General features: G+C 44.0%; 1 protein-coding gene across 1 annotated transcript in view; it reads left to right on the top strand.

Moving 5' to 3' along the window:
• The window catches only part of spred1 (sprouty related EVH1 domain containing 1), a 43,719-nt gene that overhangs the window by 18,734 nt on the left and 2,797 nt on the right, over positions 1-22,188 (top strand). The window contains exons 3-6 of the mRNA XM_061794609.1: positions 6,957-7,125; positions 9,336-9,382; positions 17,963-18,118; positions 20,385-22,188. The exon at positions 20,385-22,188 is cut by the window's right edge and continues 2,797 nt beyond it. Coding sequence (XP_061650593.1) covers positions 6,957-7,125; positions 9,336-9,382; positions 17,963-18,118; positions 20,385-21,053 — 1,041 coding nt within the window. The 3' untranslated portion in view covers positions 21,054-22,188. The remainder of the gene's footprint in view (positions 1-6,956; positions 7,126-9,335; positions 9,383-17,962; positions 18,119-20,384) is intronic.

The raw sequence follows: 22,188 nt of genomic DNA, 5'->3' as shown, positions 1-22,188 counted from the left end.
GGTGACGTTCCTGACATATTTGATTTTTGTGCAACTGGCTTTACACTGCGTGTGACTTGTCCAGTTCATGCTTCCTTGTGTGTTTGTAAAATGCATATCCGTGTTTAAAAAAAATCCTTAACTCTTAGCTCATGGCCTCGTATGTGAAAAATTCGGTTATTTAGATGAGAGCGGAGCTATAACGCCCTGGATGAGACTATCGTTGACACCCGACATAGAGAGACAAACTACAATAATTTTTATCCCGCAGGGCAAAAATCAACAAGCAATGTCATCAGGTTATAGTCTATTATGATCTGCCACTGCATCCATCCTCAGTTGCTGATGTCTGTGCTGCAATGCGTGAATTTTGATTCATTTCAAAACCCCTAATCGGGACCAACTGTCCTCATTTATTTTAGTCTGAACGTGTGTCAGAACTTTTGTTCCGTGGCTCTCAGTGCCGCTAGCAGAGAGATCCTGAAAGAGTTCTTTTTATATCCACCTGTGCCATCCATCAGTCTCAGCATCTGGCCTGTCTTATTAAAACTGTTTTCGGAGAGCGACAATTTCTTTCAATGCAGTAGGGCAGGAGAAGTGAGCGTCAGGTGTTTCTACTTCACACCCCAGTCCCGGCTTTGCGGAATACCATTTCACACAGGCAGCGTCCTACGTCTGTAAGGCCCAGAATATTTGCAAGACTACTTCAACATGCCATTCGACATCGATACCTTTCATACAGAACACATGAACACACAAAAAAGGCAGACAGTGTAAAAGGGTTAGACATTCCACCAAGTTTGAATACAATAATAGTCTATTCTTGCAACATGCTGGTGTTGGCTGGAAATGTGTTGTTTCAGTTATTGTTTGCTAGTAGATTTTTTTGTCTGTTTAATTTCTAATACCCCAAACAACACTGATGATTTAAAGTCACGTTCCCGCACTTCCTTCCAATCAATGTAATAGCATCTCCATCTTAATCCTTAAGGCTTTTGCCCTTAAGCATGTGACCTGCTTCTCCCAAAAGCTGTGTTGTGGATGTAAAGGTTATGGAGTAGATCCTGTGGGATAATCCAGACTCTGGTAATGAAAGTGTGGAAGTCATGTCAGAAGGCTGTGGCAAACATAGTGACGTAGAGGCGCTGGTGGCCTTTTAATGCTTAAACACTGGCGGCTCGTAGGCTGCCTGGTGTCTGAATCGCCTTTGACTGAGAACGTTTTGTGTTCAAGGCCTCTGAGTGCATTACTATGTATGTGTGTGTGACACAGGAAAGGGTGTGACAGGATTGCTGTCTTACTGGCCAGGGCATACTCATGGCTCAGAGACCCCGGCGACTGTTCTGGGAAGTGGTAAAACACCCCGCTCACCGCCAGCATCTACCCCCAGTCACCACAACAAACACCCAGCCATATGTAGCTCTGTCAGGATGCCACCCAGTGCTGGGTGCCTGGCATGGGTCGCAGCTCTGCCGACTGTTTGAGGGCATCAGCACGAAAACAGTACCGAGTCCAAGAAAAACAACCACCGCAGACGAACCCACAGACGACTGTTAGTCATACAAGTCAGCAAGGCATGACATTATCTGTTCCTCTTACCGCAGTATCAGCGAGTTGAGTTGAGAAGTCATTGACATACCGTAATTATCTCCGCCACGGAGGTTGTGACTGTTGTGCTTTCAGCAATGTGGGTTTATTGCTGTGTTTCTTTGCTGGTGTGACACTTGTTTTTTTTTTTTGTGGCACTCTGGTGCTGCAGTGGAATATAATGTACAGTTCAAACTGTATATAATGCACACAAAGGCTATATACAAAATATACTAATTTGGGATACTTAAATTGTTGTACACACAGAAAAAGAAATCCTAAAATTGTGTAGAAAGCCTTTCAAACGGCCAGATTTGGGGTGCTTCACCTATTCAGTGCATCCAATATAAATAACTTTGAATTTTGAAAGTAAATGACATCAATAAGTTAAAAATGCAAATAGAAGCAAATAAAAAATATGGATAAACTTGTAGGTAAAAACATTTGGTCACAAATGTTTGTCTTGGCTAAGTTCTTTTATGTTCTCAATGCTGACATTGCTCTTTAATTTTACTTTGTTGTGTCTGAACAAAGATAGGGTAATCTTTGAAAGGATGGTATCAAATTGTTCCCATCTCTGATTGTAACCTTAAATCGCTTGAGAAGAATACTGGTGGGTAAGGGTAACCGCGTGATACCGGGGATGTTATTGGGCGTGCATGAGAGAGGCATTGAGGAGAAAATGTATGCGATCAAAACGCGGTAATCGTAGGCGGAGCCAGATAGAAGAAGAGCGGTGGTGGGGATGTGACTGTGATACGCAGTGATGCGGCACAGAGTGTACCAGTGATGACTCAGCTGGCTCTCCATATAACCACCAGTCTGTCTCTCTCTCCCCTCTTCCATCACTCTGACTCTCTTTCAAAAAAACGACCTAATTGGTTGACGAGTTCTTACGACATCGGCCCTTGGATTTATGTCAGATCTCGAGCTGAGCTTGCCGCCTCGCTCGTCTCAACCTCCCTAGGATTGCTCACAGCTGTGATGGTGGCGCCTTTGTGGCTCATCGAAATTAGCTTTCCTTTTGGGCGAGAACTTTCTCTCTCTCAATTTGTGCATGTTGCTTGTTTGTTCATCTTTGCCAGCCAAATGCGGTTTATTACCTGCGAGACTATCGGTGTCACCTGGCTTGTAAATGTTGCATTTGTGACTCTGTAAACACAATAGACCGTGACAGTGGTTTTTTTGGTGTTTGTTCTGTGCCTGCGCTATAAGTCTTGAATTAAAAATAAATAAATAAATAAATAAACAACTCAGATAAAGTATTGAATAATCACTGAATCTATTAAAGAAAATCCCCAAAATCACATTTACTGACTCTGTGTCGACTGTCTTACTTGCAAGCTGTTCACAAAGTCAGAGTTGAAAGATCTCTATCTTCCTCCGTGTCTGCTTTCCGGCACGTCTCACCTCCGACTATCTCTGTCCCTCTCGTGCTTAGCCTGCCTTCCGTCATTTCCGTCACCTCTGAGCCTGGTTTGTGGAATGCCATGTTGAGTCTCGTCCTTCTTCGCAACACGCGATACTTCCTATGTCCTTCCGTGTCTGTGCGCCGTCGCCGTGTGCCGCTCATCTTACCTGCTCCGGCTCCGTTCAGTCTCGCCCTCCACAATCAGCCCCAGAGGCACAGACACCCCATCCTCCTCTCTTCTATCACCTGATCCTACCCCATCCGCCTCAGTATCTATCCCTTTCTTCTTCCCGTCATCCCGCCGGCTTAACCTTTGGCCCATCTCTTTTTTTGGAAGGCGGAGAAAAACATTTTGTAATAGGCCTGTGACAGCATTGGTCTTCTTCTAGTTAGGACTTCTGCTAGCTCCCTGTCTGACTCCCACTTACAATGTATATGGACAAATGTCTTCCAATCAGTGACTGATCAGGGGTTAGACTAGTCCCTAAGATCAATAGTAGTGTTGAATAACTTATGCGATGAGCTACAATGAACACTGAGAGATACTGTCCAACATCAATGACCTCCCAAACCTTTTGAATAAATGGAAAAAAATACCCAGACGTACTACAAAATCTTGTAGAAAGTCATTAGCCACGTCTCCACCTAGCGGTATGGTTCGGTTCAGGACGGAACCTGATTCAGCTCACTGCGGACGCAGGCCAGATAGCTGCGTCCGCAGCTCAAATAGTGTGACATCATAGCGTACCATCAAGACAGCATCTGATAAACCAATTAAACAGTACTGCTAAAAAATGAAATTCCAGATTTTTCCTTAAATGACTTTGTTTTCTTGCAATTCATTTTAGTCATTAGCCCTTTTTCAGCAGTTTTCCGTCTTTTTCCCCAACATCGCTGTTCTGTGAGAGGTATGTTTTGGTAGGTTCTGTGTGAAAGGCACAGGCTGATAAATTCTAGCGCTCTACTGTTATGCCTCTTATACGCCAATTTTGAATTGAAACTCTATACTGTAACACCAAAGAAGATGGACAATTTTGTCACGTGTCGACCAATCAACTTAACTAGTACAGTAGTCATTTGCCCTAGATCCACCTTTCACACGCATACCATTTTTACCGAGGCTGCAACAAATAGTGGGATGGTTCAGGTTGGAATTTTGCGACCCTTTTACAATGGAAACAAAATGGAAGCATACTACTTGGTGGTTAGTATCTGACACAGCTATTCCATCCATTACCTGATCCAAAGCATACCGGGGAAAATGTAACCCTTTTTATTATTACAAGTATTGCTTTGTGAATCTTACCCCCACGACGAGGAATTTGGACCATCCCTCGGGTCACGGATGGGTTTCATCCCGCCTGCCACGCCCGCGCTCGCACATTCGCGCCCCGTTAAGCCACTCTCGTGCACGTTTGTCAAAACCTCAAAGACTGTAATGGCTGTCTCTCATTTCACTTAATCTGCCCTAGAGGAAGGCCAGGAGGCAGCTCTGTAGCCCTGATTAATAATAGGCTTTGGAAATAGTGTCTCTCCACCGCACACTTTTGACTGTCTGCCTTCAAAAACCCACTCAAAGCCCCTGCTTCCCCCACTGCTGCTTTCCAAGTCATCTGTAATTTAAAAAAAAAAAAAACACCATTTTGAATATGGTTCACAAATTAGCCTAACAACTACATGCAATTATTGTTTTTTGTCTAATTTCAGAAACATCAAATTTGTGTGTTTCAAAAGTTTTTATTCTGTGCTCATATTTCATGGGTATGATTGAATGTGCCACATTTAATGCAGCCCTATGGGGGGTACAAGCCAGTGCAAACTGTAGGCCGGTCCCAAGACCAGATAAATGCAGAGGGTTGCGTCAGGAAGGGCATCCGGCTTAAAACTTTGCCAAAGAAATATGAGCGTTCATCCAAAGAATTCCATACCGGATCGGTCGTGACCCGGGTTAACAACGTCTGCCACCGGCGCCGTCAACCTGCAGGGCACTGGTGGAAATTCAGCTACTGTGGGTCGAAGTCGAAGAGGTGGAAAGCAGGTTCTTCGGCAGAAAGAGGAGGAAAGCACAGAGCCTAGAACTGAATATGGGGACTTTGAATGTTGGGACTATGACAGGAAAATCTCGGTAGTTGATTGACATGATGATGAGGAGAAAGGTTGATATATTGTGTGTCCAGGAAACCTGGTGGAAAGGCAGTAAGGCTAGAAGTTTAGGGGCAGGGTTTAAATTCTTTTATCATGGTGTCGTTGGGAAGAGAAATGGAGTCGTGGTTATTTTAAAAGAAGAGTTGGCTAAGAATGTCTTGGAGGTGAAAAGAGTATCAGATCGAGTGATGAGGCTGAAACTTGAAATTGAGGGTGTTATGTATAATGTGATCAGTGGCTATGCCCCACAGGTAGGATGTGACCTAGAGGTGAAAGAGAAATTCTGGAAGGAGCTAGACGAAGTAGTTCTGAGCATCCCAGACAGAGAGAGAGTCGTGATTGGTGCAGATTGTAATGGACATGTTGGTGAAGGAAATAGGATGTTGATGGAAAAGTACAGAGAAGGTCAGAAGGAGCTACATTGTGTCTTTGTAGATCTAGAGAAAGCCTATGACGGAGTACCCAGAGAGAAACTGTGGTACTGCATGCGAAAGTCTGGATTGGCAGAGAAGTATGTTAGAATAATACAGGACAGCAGAACAGTGGTGAGGTGTGCTGTAGGTGTGACAGACGAATTTAAGGTGGGACTGCATCAGGGATCAGCCCTGAGCACCTTCCTGTTTGCAGTGGTGATGGATAGGCTGACAGATGAGGTTAGACTGGAATCCCCGTGGACCACGTTTGCAGATGACATTGTGATCTGCAGTGTAAGGGAGCAGGTGGAGGAACAGTTAGAAAGATGGAGGCATGCACTGGAAAGCAGAGGAATGAAGATTAGCTGATGTAAAACATAATATATGTGCATGAATGAGAGGGATGGTGGGGGAAGAATGAGGCTACAGGAAGAAGAGCTAGCAAGGGTGGATGACTTTAAATACTCGGGGTCAACCGTCCAGAGCAATGGTGAGTGTGGTCAGGAAGTGAAGAAATGGGTCCAAGCAGGTTGGAACGGGTGGAGGAAGGTGTCAGGTGTGTTATGTGACAGAATAGTCCCTGCTAGGATGAAGGGCAAAGTTTATAAAACAGTGGTGAGGCCAGCCATGATGTACGGATTAGAGACAGTGGCACTGAAGAGACAACAGGAAGCAGAGCTGGAGGTGGCGGAAATGAAGATGTTGAGGATCGCTCTCGTAGTGACTAGGTTGGATAAAATTAGAAATGGGCTCATCAGAGGGACAGCCAAGGTTCGATGTTTTGGAGACAAAGTTAGAGAGAGCAGACTTCGATGGTTTTGACACATCCAGAGGAGAAATGGGGAGTATATTGTTAGGAGGATGACGAGGATGGAGCTGCCAGGCAAGAAAGAGGAATACCAAAGAGAAGGTTGATGGATGTCGTGAGGGAAGACATGAGGGCAGTTGGTGTTCAAGCGGAGGATGCAGGAGATAGGCTTACATGGAAAAGGATGACGCGCTGTGGCGTCCCCTAAAGGGACAAGCCGAAAGGAGAAGAAGAAGATTGAATGTGCCACATTTAAGCAGCTCCAGGTGAAGAACCGGAAGATATTAATCTGTTCTGACAGCGAATGCGGTGAGACTAACTACAGAAAAGTTTGCCAACAAAGCCCCAAACAGAAATTTGATGCAAGTACAGAATAACAAAACAGGATCAGGACTGCCATTTTGTCTTCCTGTTAGTTTAGTTTGCACATCAGTGTCTTTAGCCTGAAAATTCCGAACAGAGTATCTTAATTTTCCCAGAACCTTTCACCTTTTTGCAGTTTTAGCTTGCTTAAAATAAAAACAACAACAAAAACAGCTAATTGTTCATTTTTTTGTTGCATTGTCAAGCCTTCTTTGCAAAGACCTGACTCTCCATGTGTCTTTTTTTCCAGGTGGTGCTGGAGTGCGTCCTGCAGGAGGGCCTCGTGTACAACAAGGTCAACCCCATCTTCCACCACTGGAGGATCAATGACAAAAAGTTCGGGCTGACCTTCCAGAGCCCCGCCGACGCTCGCGCCTTCGATCGAGGCATACGTAGGGCTATTGAGGACATCAGCCAAGGTGGGCACCTCTGTTGCACATGTGCATGTTGGCCTGCATTCCATGTGACATACAATGAGCTGATTAGTGATTAAGGACGTCTCTGGATGCTAAGCATGAGTCCTACTGTGTCATCTTGTTAGCACCAGCTGCCCATACAAACTCTCCAGATCAAAAACGTAAGGTCAGTTTTCCTTCAATCTGCAATCGTCAGTAAGCCAAAATAGACTTAAAATCAGTCCAACTTAAGGTTCTTGTTTGTGCAGTACACCTGCACAGTAAACACTTAAACTCTGTGAATGTCAGCTACAGCAGAGAAGGGCGAGTCGATCTCACTTATTCCTCCTTCCTCTGTTCTCGTCTGTGTCCTGGCATCCTCTGTATTCTGTCACTGTTGTGTAATGCCTCTCTCCTCGGCGCACACACACACACAAACAGGTTCCTCTGTATTCCTATTGCATCGCGCCGCTGCCGGTCGCTTCACTTTGTGAATGTGTGCGGGCGAGGGTGGCAGAGGAGGGTCAGGATGGGGGTGGCCTGGGTTGTGTTGGTAGGCGGGAGAATATGTTGCGCCCCTGTGAATGTGCGTTCACATGCGCGTGTATCGGGCTTGCGGTTCTCTGTTGCCATGGCAATGCTGGGCACATGGCTCAGGCAGCTTCAAGAGCCGAGTTGTGCCGCAGTCGCTGTCTCGCTCTCTTGCTCCCTCCCCAGCATTGAAGAAATGCACACAGCTTCTTCATGTGATTGATTGAGACCAAAGTCCTCTGATGGGTTCTGTCTTCTGTGGCTGCACCCCCCATCCCCCCTACCTTTTTTCGCTGCACTGTATACACAGCACCAATGTGGAATGAGGGCTACGAAGTATGAGGTTGTATCAGAGCTGTAACAGAGGCGGGATATACTGCCTGTGTATCAGGGTATTTGTTTCGTCTGACACTCTGTTCTCTCTGCTTCGTCGTTTTGAAAGCAGTTATCACTGTCCGAGTGTTTGAAGAAAAGGCAAAGGCGGTTAAATGCCAGGCCATCAGTAATGGCTATGATTCTCCAATTTAGTGGGCCTGCTGCACAAAACAGGCTTTAGCTTGAAGAAATATAGTTTTAATATGCTTATGGCCACGTTTTTGTTTGATCATGTTTCTGGTTATGCATGATACTGCAGAGGAGATGGACAACAGTGAGGCTTGATGAGTCGTAAGACTCAAGAATGATGTGTTCTCTACAGTTGTTTACCATTTAAACTTTTTGTCTGTAACTTATGTTAGTGTCTTATGTTCAAATTATATTTATGTACAACACTGTTGCAGCAGCGGTTGTTCTTAAATGGCTATATAAATAAAATTAAGTTGCGTCTGATATCTTGCCTTGCCCTGTTGGATTAAATATTACTGTAGTTTCTCAATGAGAACTATGCAGGACAAAATACTGTGTCATTCTCAGTGCAACTTTTGCGCCATCTTTGTGGTGTAAGTTGTGGCAGTACCAGTGTTTTGCTTTCGGGGTTTGCGGATGCCGTAAACACCCCAACTTCTTTCCTGCAAAACTTTAATGTAGGTCACTTACGTCAAGAAAATAAATTGATTTGTACAGGAAGGAAAAAATGGCTTAAGGCAAGTTGATGAGCACTCTGACTGATCGGCTAAAAGAGTTAGCTGTACACCAACAGTAGAAAATGAATCCATTACAAATGGTGGTGTCAGTGTGACAGTGTCAGCTTATTAGCAAAAAAAAAAGAAAGCTTTCATTTTTGTGTTGAACGTTCAATGACATCCATGTAACTTACATCACCCACAATGAAAAAGTCGAAACGTGGTCAACCTGATACCCGAAACATGAGCTGCCAGTCTCCAGCATCTGCAGATCTTTTTATTTATTTTGTATTTTTTGGGTGGGGGGGATGTGGAAATGGCACATGGCGTTTTAGCAGAGGTCGTGTTACATTATTCGTGGCATGCATATTTCATGAACTTCCGTGTGCCCCACTGACACAAAGCAGCTTTCATTTCCCCATTTAGCCCGCAGTTGAATGGAAGCGCGAGTCTTGTCTCGTTCTGGCTTGAGGAGAATCGATCTGTTTACTTAAGCTTGCTAAATAAGTCACCCTTTTGACAGTCAAACTGCTTTGTCTAATCACTATTGCATTCTTGCATATAAACCCAGAATTGTTTTTCAAAAAGTCTTTTCACTAATCTTTTTTTTTTCTTTTTTTCTTTTTTCTTTTCTTCTTGCAGGCTGTCGGCCATTTGGCGAAGGGGATACTCCTGAGGACGGGCTACCAGTGAGTGTTGTTCTTGGGACAATTTTTTCAGACTTCTTTACGACTTGACAACACATTTACAAAACAAATACTCTGCTCATTTATATGGGTATGAAGTGATCTTGTGTTGGGTTTTATGGCATCATAAGAAGCCACCTGAGCTCATACACACTTTGGCCAAAGTGCTCCAATGTGGACATGTATCTTTCCCTGATTGCTTCAAAGATGAGCACTGCTGTGGTGCACACACAGGCGCGAAGAATGGTGTTGTTGCATATCGCACATGTTAAAGATTGATTAAAAGACCCATTCAGTCACAGCAAGAGCATCTCGAAAACTACAAATAGTGAAATTCAACATTTGAACTGTTTGGACTTGGACAGTTTCTTCCCTCATGTGAAATAACGGAAATAGAACTAATTGTGTGATATTTTAATTTATTATTTTTATTTTATTTATTTATTCATTTTAAACACTCCCAACTGGCACACAAGTTTTTTTGTTTTTTTTAAACACTCCCAACTGGCACACAAGTGCGAAAAGAAGTTGATTTTCCTTCAGTCTGCAATCATCAACAAGCCAAAATAGACTTAAAATCAGTCCAACTTAAGGTTCTCATTTGTGTAGTACACCTACACAGTAAACACTTAAATTCTGTGAATGTCAGCTACAGCTACGTTGACACTGCAGGGCATGATGCCCAATTCATATTTTTTTTGTTCAATCTTTTGATTTAGTCATTCACATAACAAAAACAAATTTGACTTGTATTGTGGACGTAATGTGTCGGTGACGTCACAAGCACAACGACGAGGCCCCGTGTTTAATGAAGTAAATGCGGCCCCTCGAGGTCTCGTCATGATGCCTTTGTGTAAATTTCAAGGATTTTGTGCAGCCTGAGTCAACATTTTCTTATATTTATCAGTTGTAAAGCATCTTCTTTTGCCACTGACTGTTTTCTGCTCCTTTATCTGCCATTTGCTTTTGTCACGTCTGTTTTGTCGGAACAATTGTGACCTTGGTCGCCTTTTGATAACATGTAAGTCGGATGAGTGCGCTGTGACTGTGCATATGGCACATGCGTCAGATAAATATCAGATTTATATCCACATATGAAAGAGCCCTGGGTCAGATATGAAAAAAAAAACAGAATTGTACTGTTCACATAAACATGAAAAATGTCACATTGGGCAAGAAAATCTGAATTGACCTGCAGTGTGATCATCATACGCATCGTCACTTGTTACCATGATCCCAAACAGCGGAGCATGTGGAATCTGTTAGTGAACATGCAGTTTAGTGCCCGCTGTTTGGGATCATGGTAACAAGTGACGATGCGTATGATGACGGTTTCAAGTGACTCCGCTTACTTCACATAATGTCCGATGTATGTTCTTAATACCTTAGTTGAGTCTTGTCCTTTTTGAATAGGATATTGCAAAAGCCATAGAAAAAGCAAAACTGAGGCGTACTTCATCTGTTGCCTGCTGAACTGAGGTCTTGTGTGCTATGCTGACATCTCACATGATGTCATGTAAGATGGAGGTTCAAGCACCAAAGTTTTGTGACTTTTGGCCGACTTGTACATATTGAGTGACGTTTGAGGGAATTCAGATGGCATGCCATCTTGGCATGCCAGCTTTTTACTTCCTGCTGTACCTCTCGCAAGTTATTAGAGCTTAGCTACATGTTCATCACCACGGTTCAACACTCTTGACTCCCCCAAACCCTCAACCCCCGCCCCTCAGTATCTTCAAAAGAGGGGAGAGGGACGGAGCTGCGTCCTTGTTCCTGTGGCAAAGTTCCTCTTTAAGGGATCAGGCTAAACACACAGGAAATCCAATGGCACTGTTGTTGCTAGGCAGCAAGGAGGGGTTGCAACGGGAAAGGGGGGTGGGGGGTGTTCACAAGGTTCAGCGTGCGAGCCACCGAGGGTGTCACCATGGTGATTTGGCATCCGAATGTTGCGGTCGCAAGACCTGGGCTGCACAGAAAGAGAAGTGAGCCAGTTGCAAGTGGAGAGCTTGCAAATAGCAGAAGATCAGGCCTCATGAAGTTATGAGACAGTTTGAACTGACAATAAGTGCAGGATAGCCATGTGCATTTCATGTGATACAAATAGCCTCAACGGGTCTTTGTGTTAGCCTTGGTAAAACGACAATGGGTTTGTGGTAGTATGACTCTATGTATGTGTTCAAGACAGTGATCTTAACCCATTCATATGGCCAAACCTACACAAATGGCTTGTTTTACCCATGAAGAACAAATGCAGTTGCACAACTCAGCTGCGCAAACGGTCTGCCAAGACTGATGTGGCACATCCAAATCATTCACAATGCCCTCCCCCAAACTTCTGCATTTAATTTAGAACGAACAGGAAGTTTTAATTTATCGCTTAGGTTCACTGAGGTTATGCTGGCTGCTTGGCTTTATGGCAATGGCTGGTTTGGGCGTAGCTGAATATGGCTCCATAACACACCTTTGAGTTGGGGCGAAGAGTGGCACAAAGACTTCTTGAGATATGAGAGAGGTATTGAACTTCATGTTTGTCTTGGCAAAGAGGCAAATCAATATTTGTTTTAAGGGCTTCATGACGAATGAGCCAAGTTTGCGCCTCTTTGTTTTGACACCAACAACACTCAAAGATAAGACCTTTTTTAAGGCGCTTGAGATGATTGCCTAACATGACATCGCTGTTTGATGACAACCGTCCACAGTAGTGCCTTGAGATAAATTCAATTCGTTCTTTGACCACGCTCATAATCTCAAATCATCTTTCCACATTTAAATTGAATCGGACTGCCATTAAACCACTCCAGCCCCCCCCCCCCCCCAAAAAAAACCATATTTTGTAATTTGTTTTTTAAAGAGAAATACACCACATTTAGGAATGGCATAATTAAATAGAATTTTAAAAAAATTATTTTTTTATCACCCTTTCGCCTGCAATGTACATTTTGCTGCTCATCTGGTGGTCACGCTGAACACTTTCGGTACATCAATAATATTAGTCATTCTTTATAGAGGGTAAAGAATATACACGTATTGTTACTGTATATTGTCTGCATGTGTAACATGCTGCAACCTGTTACTGAAAGGGTAACAACACCGCCACATAGATGCTAATTGTTAGCCCGCCTGCCACCATACAGACCAATGGCGGTGTTTGTTTGTTAACGTAATAACACATGTTTCTATATGGGAAAACCGCTTTTGTCTTGAGTCTTAGCTGGTCTTCAAACCAAAGTAAATGATGAGGCTAAACCACAAGTACAGTATGGACCCACGCAGTTTATTTTGCGTGTTCTGGGAGGAATATATGCAAATAGATTAATTTAGCATGTGCAATGTGATTTCTCAAACCTGATTTTGCGCATTTAAATACCATGTCTGAAAGGCAGGTACAAAACCGCATGCGAAGTGGTGCCAGCGCAGAGGCGGTTGGTAGAACGTTTTCCACTTGTGTAAACTTTTTTATAAATTTACATTTGGGCTATTTAAAAAGAAAAAAAAAAAATTGCACTGTACGTTCGTTTAGTAATTTTAGTAAGCTGTCTTTTATTTCTCTACTTTGTTTTTAAATGTTTTTTTTGCTCTTTTTTTAAATGCTTTTCAATATTATACTTTTAATCATGTAAAGCACATTGAGTTACCTTCTGCATGAAATTTGCTGTATAAATGAAGCTGCCTTGCCTTGCCTATGGAGCAATGCAATTTTGGCGCTTCTAAATGATGCCATATCACCTATGACCTCCTTTCAACTCTGCATTTCTTTGTGTTTGGGTCATTTGCTATCTGTGCACTGTGATAATTGGCACCAGCCTCTCTTAAGAGCAGTTTTTTGAGTGTGCTGGCCCTAGTTTTTGACTTCAGTGTTATGCAGGATGGGCAGATACATCCTATTCATATGCACTTAGAGTGAGTTAAACAAAAACGTTGCTTTTATGCAGTAGCTGGCTTATCCCAAATTTTCAGAGCGATAGATTTCTTTTCTGTAACCGGTTGTTTGTCTTCCACTAACACTTCCAATTCCAACAGTTCAAACTTCACTTTGCCCTTGTAGTGCTCTACCAAATTTTTACACTGTTGCCAACAGTGCGCTCGATCTGTCAGAGTGGGTGAACACTCAATTTAGCACCCTGTATTTTGGATCTCCGTAAAAAGATCGCAGTCTTATTAGATCATGTGCAACATGCCCACCAAGAGCATGTGGAATCTGTTAGTGAACATGCAGTTTAGTGCCCGCTGTTTGGGATCATGGTAAATCAGGCCCTGCATGTTTTGAAGGACACTGTGGAGATCCACCCATCCATTTTCTGAGCCGCTTCTCCTCACTAGGGTCGCGGGCGTGCTGGAGCCTATCCCAGCTGTCATCGGGCAGGAGGCGGGGTACACCCTGAACTGGTTGCCAGCCAATCGCAGGGCACATAGAAACAAACAACCATTCGCGCTCACAGTCATGCCTACGGGCAATTTAGAGTCTCCAATTAATGCATGTTTTTGGGATGTGGGAGGAAACCGGAGTGCCCGGAGAAAACCCACGCAGGCACGGGGAGAACATGCAAACTCCACACAGGCGGGGCCGGGAATTGAACCCGGGTCCTCAGAACTGTGAGGCTGACACTCTAACCAGTCGGCCACCGTGCCGCCCTGTGGAGATTATTGTTTTTTAAAAAAAAAGATGTAAAAAGACACATTTTTGTGAGGGTGAGCGGTTCATAAATGCTCTTCTCTTGAGGTTCTTGTGAGTCATCGCAAGTCTTCAAAATAACGTGAATGAGGTAGGTTTAGTCTACAGCACAATTACATGTTTTGAAGGGCAGCTCTGGTCAGTGGATATATACCTGTTAAAAACACGGCGCAATAAAACACGTTTTTCTAAAGGCAATCGACTCTTGTGAGTCATCACTTGAAACAAATTGAATGATGGAACTGGGTTATATAGCCCACAAATGTGTTGGGAGGACAGTTTTGGCGGCCAATTAAGATACTTATTAAAAGCATGTTATAAAACATGTTTTTTTATTGGCTGTTTGGTACTTTTAACATAATGTGCAGGATAACACGGAGAATCTTATGTCATAGTGGACGTTTATCATTAATGGAGAAGCTTACTGTTGAACTCAACCGTGTTCCAAAGAGATGATTCAGGCCGACCTCAGGCCTTTCTGTTCCAACGCCATGTGACGACGGAAGTATACGAGATGCTCCCCGGTGCTCGTGCGAGGCCAGGTTGCTTCACTTAAACCCCCTCCTCCCTGTCCTCCATCCTCCTCCCTCACCCCCAGCCACATCTCTGGGGTCAGATCAGCTCCAGATTGGCCCCCACGCATGCCTTTGAATGGCGGGGTTTAGGCGAGCGCTTCAAAAAGGAAGCCAGAGTCTGTTTCTCATTTTGATCTCCCCCCTCCTGCACCCTTTGCTCCTTTCTCTCTTCCTCTCACATACACATACAGCTGTCATCTGGCTTTTTAAGTTCTCTGCTGCATTTCTCCAGCTGGAGCTGGTTTATGACATTCTCTCTGCAGTCTTTTTGGCCTTTGTTTCTTTCTTATTTTCTTTCTTTCTTTCTTTCTTTGTTTCCCTCCCTCTCTCTATCCATCTCTCGCTCTCTGTTTTACACACACACACACACACACACTTGAATCCAATGTGAAGTCATTTTTTCCTTTTTCCTTCACTCCTTCTACTGTCTTGTCTTCCTAGCGTAGACACTTGGTATGTTTGGAGGCATCCACACGCACATACTTTGTACATGCTCTGTGTGCAGCTCAAGGGGGAGACTGGAGGGGGTGAAAGTTGGGGAGGTGGGAGAGAAAGAGGGGAAAAAAGAAGTCAAAGGAAGCATCTCTTAGCAACCACAGGACAGTAATTACTGTTGCAGCAGCTGGGAGCAAACCAGATTTCCGCTGTGCGTTAAAGCACTGGCGTGGGCTCCTTTCCACCCGACACTGACTAACCAGAGCCGGAGGCCTCCCCCACACAACACTGAGAAGAAGAGAGAGAGGACTAACCCAGCCTTGATCCGATCAGGGTGGTGTGAGTGTGTGTGTGTGTTGGGGGGTGCACAAGCTTGGATCGGGGTTAAACTATTAAGGTGCGCATATCTGGAAAGAGTGGAGCAACTTTGAAAAACTTGTGAGCTTGGTGGTGTCAAAATTAGTCCTCAAAGGTTTTACAAGAACCATAAAAAGATCTTTCCTAAGTATCTCACTAGACCTCAGTCAAGCACGTGTCAAATAATTCACTCTCCTTTTTTATTTGGCTTTTTGTTTGGCTTACTCCAAAAGAAGTACCAGCATCAACAAGGCATCTTAAGTGAAGAAGAAATTCCAGGCTAACTACTAACATTAGCGGCTGATTCTAGCTAGCTGCTATAGTAGTTACTAATGCCTGGGTCAGACTATAAGACAAATTTGGTCTAGTCTTGTCAGACTACTGTCATAAAATCACAAGATGTATTCCAATACCACCGTATCCCATCTTTTACGATCACTGGGCTTTATCTTGTCAAATCAAACTCTGTCATGGAGGCATGACCAGAAAACGTGACACCTCTCACCATAACCAGATACAGCCATTAGCATGGCGAAAACAAGTTGTTGTTAAACAATGGATCGCTGCGGCAATTTTTTGGGGGAAAAAAGAACAAAAAAGGGGGAGAAATGTGCGGTATCACCGGGTGCTTAGGAGCTGACGTTTGGGGCTATTCATTCAAGGATGGCTTGAGGTATGTTCACGTACTTTTAATATGATATGGCTTGCAAGCAGGCAACAAAACGTTATGTAGCCAAGCAAGCTAGAGCTAGCACTAACGTTTGGATGTAAACATGCCGGCGTTCTGTCCAATCATGTTCGAAAGCTTCGATAAACATTTTGTGCGTGTGAATAAATGATGACAACGGCAGCAAATTATGTTGACAATAGCAAGCACAGAAGGCGATGCACGGGTCACAATACGCAATCCTATTGGTTGACGTCAAGGTGCGCTGTTGTTGAGTTGTCGTTGATATGTCACACTACATGGGCAATATATATATATATATGTTAGATATAATGTCAATGTTTAGGTTTTATTTGGAGCAAAAGCTTAGATTTAATGGACTGCGGCTGTGCACTTAATTTTGGAAATCCAACCAGCTACATCTCTACATAGAACAAAAGCAACCGGTGTGCTCACGTTCGCCCCCTTCAGTGAGGCAGAGTGCTGTCTGCCTCACTTCACGCTTTATCTGCAGTTTCATGCGATCAGAAATACTGAATATGTAAGACACATATTAAATACAATAGCCTGACCATGGACAATGAGAGTGCATATTAAGAATGTCTATTGAAGACATCGAGAGACAGAAACAGGCACTTGACAATTACAAGCCACCTCAACCCAGTTAATGACAGATTGCACAATCTGAGGTGAAGCTTTGCTACTTGCTGCCATGCTTCACATCTGGCCCATGTATTTAAACAGGAAATAGTAAAAATCATTGGTTATTGGATTTAATAAGAAAATCAATATAAAGCACAGACCAGAGAACGAAAATGTAGAATTTGATTTAATCATTTGCTTGTTTTTTTTGTATTCATCATGATAACATTTTACAATAGTGATGTACCTCTTTTTACACTTGAATGGCATGCACAACTGGAAGTTTGGCCATGGAAGGGATTATTAGTTCCTTTAGGAGAAATATTTTTTTAAATCCAAACAAAATAGAGGTTGCACAGGCCCCAGCATCCAGGAACAGAAAGTCTTGTACCTTTTTAAGTTTTCCTATTGTAGTTCTTTTTCAACAAAGCAACACTTCATATGAATCAACTGCTAGCTGCTTCATAAATTTATTCCAACTTGGACACGACTTTGCATCCGTGATGTGATGTTTGGTGCGTGGATGAGCTAGGAGGCGCTCAGATGCTTGTGCTGACATAATGTTGGCTCCTGATGTAATATCCTCCCCCATATTATCTCTCTCTCTCTCCCTGTTTCTCCCACACCTCTGCATTCATGAATCATGAAATAGCCGTCACATTAGTTGCCATGAGTACTGAAGTCTTGGAACTATTTCACTGTTTTTTTTTTTAATCGAAGCCTGTTTATATATAATCTACGGTGCACGGGCCTGAAATTCATATTCCCCATACAGCGCATATGTTCCTACGCGATGCAGTCTGCGGCATTCACAAGATGCTATATATAGAAAGTTCAGCCTGATTGTTGTCAATGGTGAGATCCGTTTCGTTTGGAGACGTTGTGAAACGAGGCTTCAAGAGTACTCGTTGAAGAATGCTTTAGTTAATTTGAGATGAAAAGTGTCCTTTTTATTTTTAGGCGTGTGTTTGTAGCTTTTTCATGAGTTTTGTGGGAATGCACAAAAAGGGCTGTTGGGAACTTTTGAGTTCTCACACAGAAGGTCCTTTAGTCATCGCTGCAGCACCCTTTGACAAGCGTAGGTGCAGTATACCCTCTGGTGGTTACAATTGGAACGCAACCACACCAGTGAAAACAAAACTGACCTGGTCATGAAAAAAAGGTTTTTGTTTTGTTGTTTATGCTGACTAAAATGGTGGCCTCATATCTCAATGTGTTTCTTTCTGTGTCTGTAGGCTTGTGAGGAGCCTCCCTCCATCTGTACACCCATGAAGGAGCCCTTCTCCCCCCTGAACAATGTGGTGTCCACCGAGCCCTTCAGGGGCTGCTATGTACGCGCTCAGCCCTTTGACGAGTTCCCCTCCAGCAACCGACGATACCTGCCACCACAGGTCTGATCCTCATACCACACCCAACTATCTATTTCGGCTGAATGGACAAAAGTCTTGAGTTACGCGAATGAGAGTTTAGCCGGACTATTTGTGCCCCTTTTACACTGCACTGTACCTACTCGGCTAGACACGACTCCACTTGCTTTTAATGCGTTTCCATCTGCAAAACCAGGTCAATCAAACCTAATTTGTACAGCACCTTTCATACATAAAAATGTAACACAAAGTGCTTCCAAAAAATGGCTTTTACGGTACCAGCGTTATGAGTCAACACTCAGCTAGTTTGCATATTGGTATAAGAATACATGGTCACGCAGCAAAAGAAGGCAGTAAGGCACGCTCAGTTACCGTCGTACCTCCTGTTTTTCATTGGATTGCTTTAAATGTATGGCCGAGAATTCTTCTTCATACAAATATTTATTGTAATTACGACTTTACTGTGGGCAGCACGATGACAAGCACATGCGCCTCACAGTTCTGAGGGTGGGGGTTTGAATCTTGGTTCTGGACCTCCTGTGTGGAGTTTGCATGTTCTCCCTGTTCTTGCGTGGGTTTTCTCTGTGTACTCTTGTTTCTTTCCACATCCGATGAACATGAATGTTAGGTTCAATGAACCTTAAATTGTCCATAGGGAAGTGTGAATGTTTCTTTGTGCCCTGCGATTGGCTGGCAACCAGTCCAGGGTGTACCCCGCCTCTTCCCCGCGGTCGGCTGGTGACCCTAATGATGATAAGGGTATAACAAAATTAATGGACTGTGTACTATTTCTAGTTCCTCATCAGACAGGGTCTAAGTGTACTGATCCGGTACAACATGGATGATGTAAAGGGGTGCTGGTTAAGTGCTGCTCGGGGTGTAATTGTAACATCGCACAATATACAGCTTAAAAACTACAAAAATGAACACACAGGCTAATGTTAGCGTATCCTCTTGCTCTTTGAAAAATCTGGCATTCCTCAGCCGTGACAGAGGCAGGACACCACCCGCGTGTAAGGGGTTCCGAAATACCAAATACCTGCTACTTGCTTCTCCCGTTGACAGGATCAATTGATGATATCAGACAAGTATTTTATGAAAGTGGTCACTAAAGAGCCGTTCACCAGGCATGGGAAAGACTGGTTGTTATGCAAAACCATCATTTGCCAGCCACACTTGGCAACAACAGCAACTCTCATGTGACCACCCCAAGGGGACACACCCACCAGACACATGAATAGGGAGGGGCTCCACATCTAAAATAACTGATAACTGAATAAACCTTTTGGATTAAAGGTGAAAGATTTGCAACAACCAAGAGTCGTCCATTTGCCTCGATTCAACTTCTACAGATTACCGTGACCTGGATGACTGAGAAACCAGACGGAAGAATTTTATACATCATGCCAAACGTGGGCGTTGATGTTGTCACTGCAATTATCTGTTTGTTGCTGTGCATTGTAAGCACACACAACTGCGGCACTAACCTGCCTTTGCTGGGTTCTTAATAAAAGGCAAAGTTAGATAAAGGAGTACATTTTGCAGGACCTGTGTGTAAAACAGGCTGCCGTGGCTTATGTGGATCCTGCAGCATTTTACTCCACAGTCTCCGCTTGGCTGCAGCGGTCCATTTTGTTGCTGACCTCAGTCTCCTTTCGGATAAAAATTGTCTCTTTTGCGGGGGTTTCACACAGGCCCCATCAGAGTTATGATTTCTCTCAGGAGGCCATTATGACTGACTTGTGAATATCATATTAATGTATAATCGCCCTATTAAATTATTACGTATACTTACTTGCCCTTGCATTTCTTTATATATGTTTTAATAACAAATAGAATTTAAAACCAGAAGTCATGGAAAATAGTGACAACCAAATATACATACTAATATATATATGTGTGTGTGTGTGTGTTTTAAGCACAGATTTTCTGCCAAAATGAAAAGAACGAATCCATTTAGCAAGAAGCATGTAGGCACACTATTTGCTTCACTGGTCCACAAAAAAAGTATGTAGTGGGCCGGATCTGGCCCTTAGTCCTTAAGTTTGACACCTGTGCCTTTAGGTGTGAGGGTTACGACTTATGCATTCAGTGCAGCGTGGTTTTCACTTTACTATTTTGAAGTGGAAAACCGAGGCGAGTAGTGACTACTGTGCAGTGGAAAATAGGATTATTTTTGTTTCTTAAAATGTTGATCTTAAAGTTTGTGAGAAATTATTTTATCAGTACTATATATAATTATTTGTGTCCAACTATCTTAACTGGTTTCTCCATTGTCCCGGTCTCCAAGGTTTCATTCAAGTCCACCCGCCACGTCAGCTTTCACATGGACGAGGAGGAGATCGTTCGAATCAACCCGCGCAAGGACGTGCTCATCCGTGGCTATGAGGACTACCGCCACCCGGTCATGTGGAAACAGGAGGCGGAGCGCGAGGACCTGGACTTCCCGGCCACCTTCCACAAACTGGACAGTAAGAAGTGCGAGTACCTCTTCCCCGACGGCGCCGGCGGGGACCCCCACTCGGGCCCCGGTCTGGGCAAGGACACGGCCATCAAGACTCAGCCCTCGCCGCTGCTCAAGTCCAAGAAGGGGCGGCGGCGGCGGGAGGACGGTGAGCGCTCGCGCTGCATCTACTGCCGTGAGATGTTCAACCACGAGGACAATTGGCGGGGGCAGTGCCAAGATGCCCCCGACCCCATCAAGCAGTGCATCTACAAAGTCAGCTGCATGCTGTGCGCTGAGAGTATGCTCTATCACTGCATGTCCGACTCGGAGGGCGACTTCTCGGACCCGTGCTCGTGCGACACGTCCGACGAGCAGTTCTGCCTGCGCTGGCTCGCCCTGGTGGCGCTCTCTTTCATCGCGCCCTGCATGTGCTGCTACCTGCCGCTGCGCGCCTGCCACCACTGCGGCGAGGCGTGCCGCTGCTGCGGGGGCAAGCACAAGGCAGCCGGGTGACCCTGTGCCGCCCCTCTGGGACACCCTCAAAGCTAGCTAACACAGGAAGCGGATCAATTCAACGCCGGCATCCTTTTTTTCCACCCCCTGCCCATTCTCTCGGACAGGGCGGTGTTGTTGAACGCCAGCTCTTGAGGGCTTTTGGAGATTTCAGTTTGCGTTTGTCGCCGACGAGCTGCAGAGGAGGACAAACTTAAGCATTGCGTCGAGCTAAGTCCGGACGAGGAAACGAGGACACTGAGATTACTAGACTTGGAGATGTTACTAAATGCACCACATTCTCACACACACACACACACACACACACACACACACAAACACACACACACACACACACACACACACACATGCGTCTAACTATGAAGGAAAGTTGTCTTTTTGTACAGAGACAACAACAAAACTATTCAGAAAAATAACTTGCTGTTTGAGTATGCTAAAAGGGATACATACGTTCTTATGCTTATTTTCTGTGACGTTCCAGTCGGGTAACAGTGGCCTTTCCTTCCCTTCATGACAGTGTAATTATTAGACAGAAAAAAACGTGCACTAGACATGACGTCGCCCCTTCCCCATTTTACCCATTGAGTGTCATTTAAACATCAGTGTGGTGCATACATGGCCACTTTATTCCCTCGGGCAACTGCCTCACATCGACCATTTTGATTGCATTCCAAAATAAAGGGACTCAATCCATTTGTCAGAAGGGAAAATGGTAACTGACTTTCCCTCAAAACGCTCCAAAATGCCGTGGAAGACAACATCTTTACAAATTTGAAAGCCCACCTATTTACTACATTAAATTTATTTTATTTTTATTTTTTGGGGGAATCACCCCCCCCCCCCCCCATTTTCCATTTTCCTGTTAAAGTTCTGATTCAAAGCTGAAATTTTGCTCAACCAGCAAGTTTTGTTTCGGTGAGTGAGGGCTGGCGGTGCTCCTATTTTATTATTTTTTTTAAGAAAACAACCAGGCACTTAAAATGAGGCTTATTCTTTGAGGCACCCTTCTATGATTATGGAATTAGTCTGAATAAAAGCACTGCTCTCCGAGCTTTAGGTTGCAGCACCTCTCCACCTCTAAAAAGTCCTGTGTTTGTCCCACAATTTTTAATTTTTTTTATTTTTAATTTTGTTC

Source organism: Phyllopteryx taeniolatus, chromosome 13, assembly GCF_024500385.1.
Source record: "Phyllopteryx taeniolatus isolate TA_2022b chromosome 13, UOR_Ptae_1.2, whole genome shotgun sequence".
NCBI lineage: Eukaryota > Metazoa > Chordata > Actinopteri > Syngnathiformes > Syngnathidae > Phyllopteryx > Phyllopteryx taeniolatus.
This window is presented reverse-complemented; position numbering and strand designations above follow the sequence as displayed.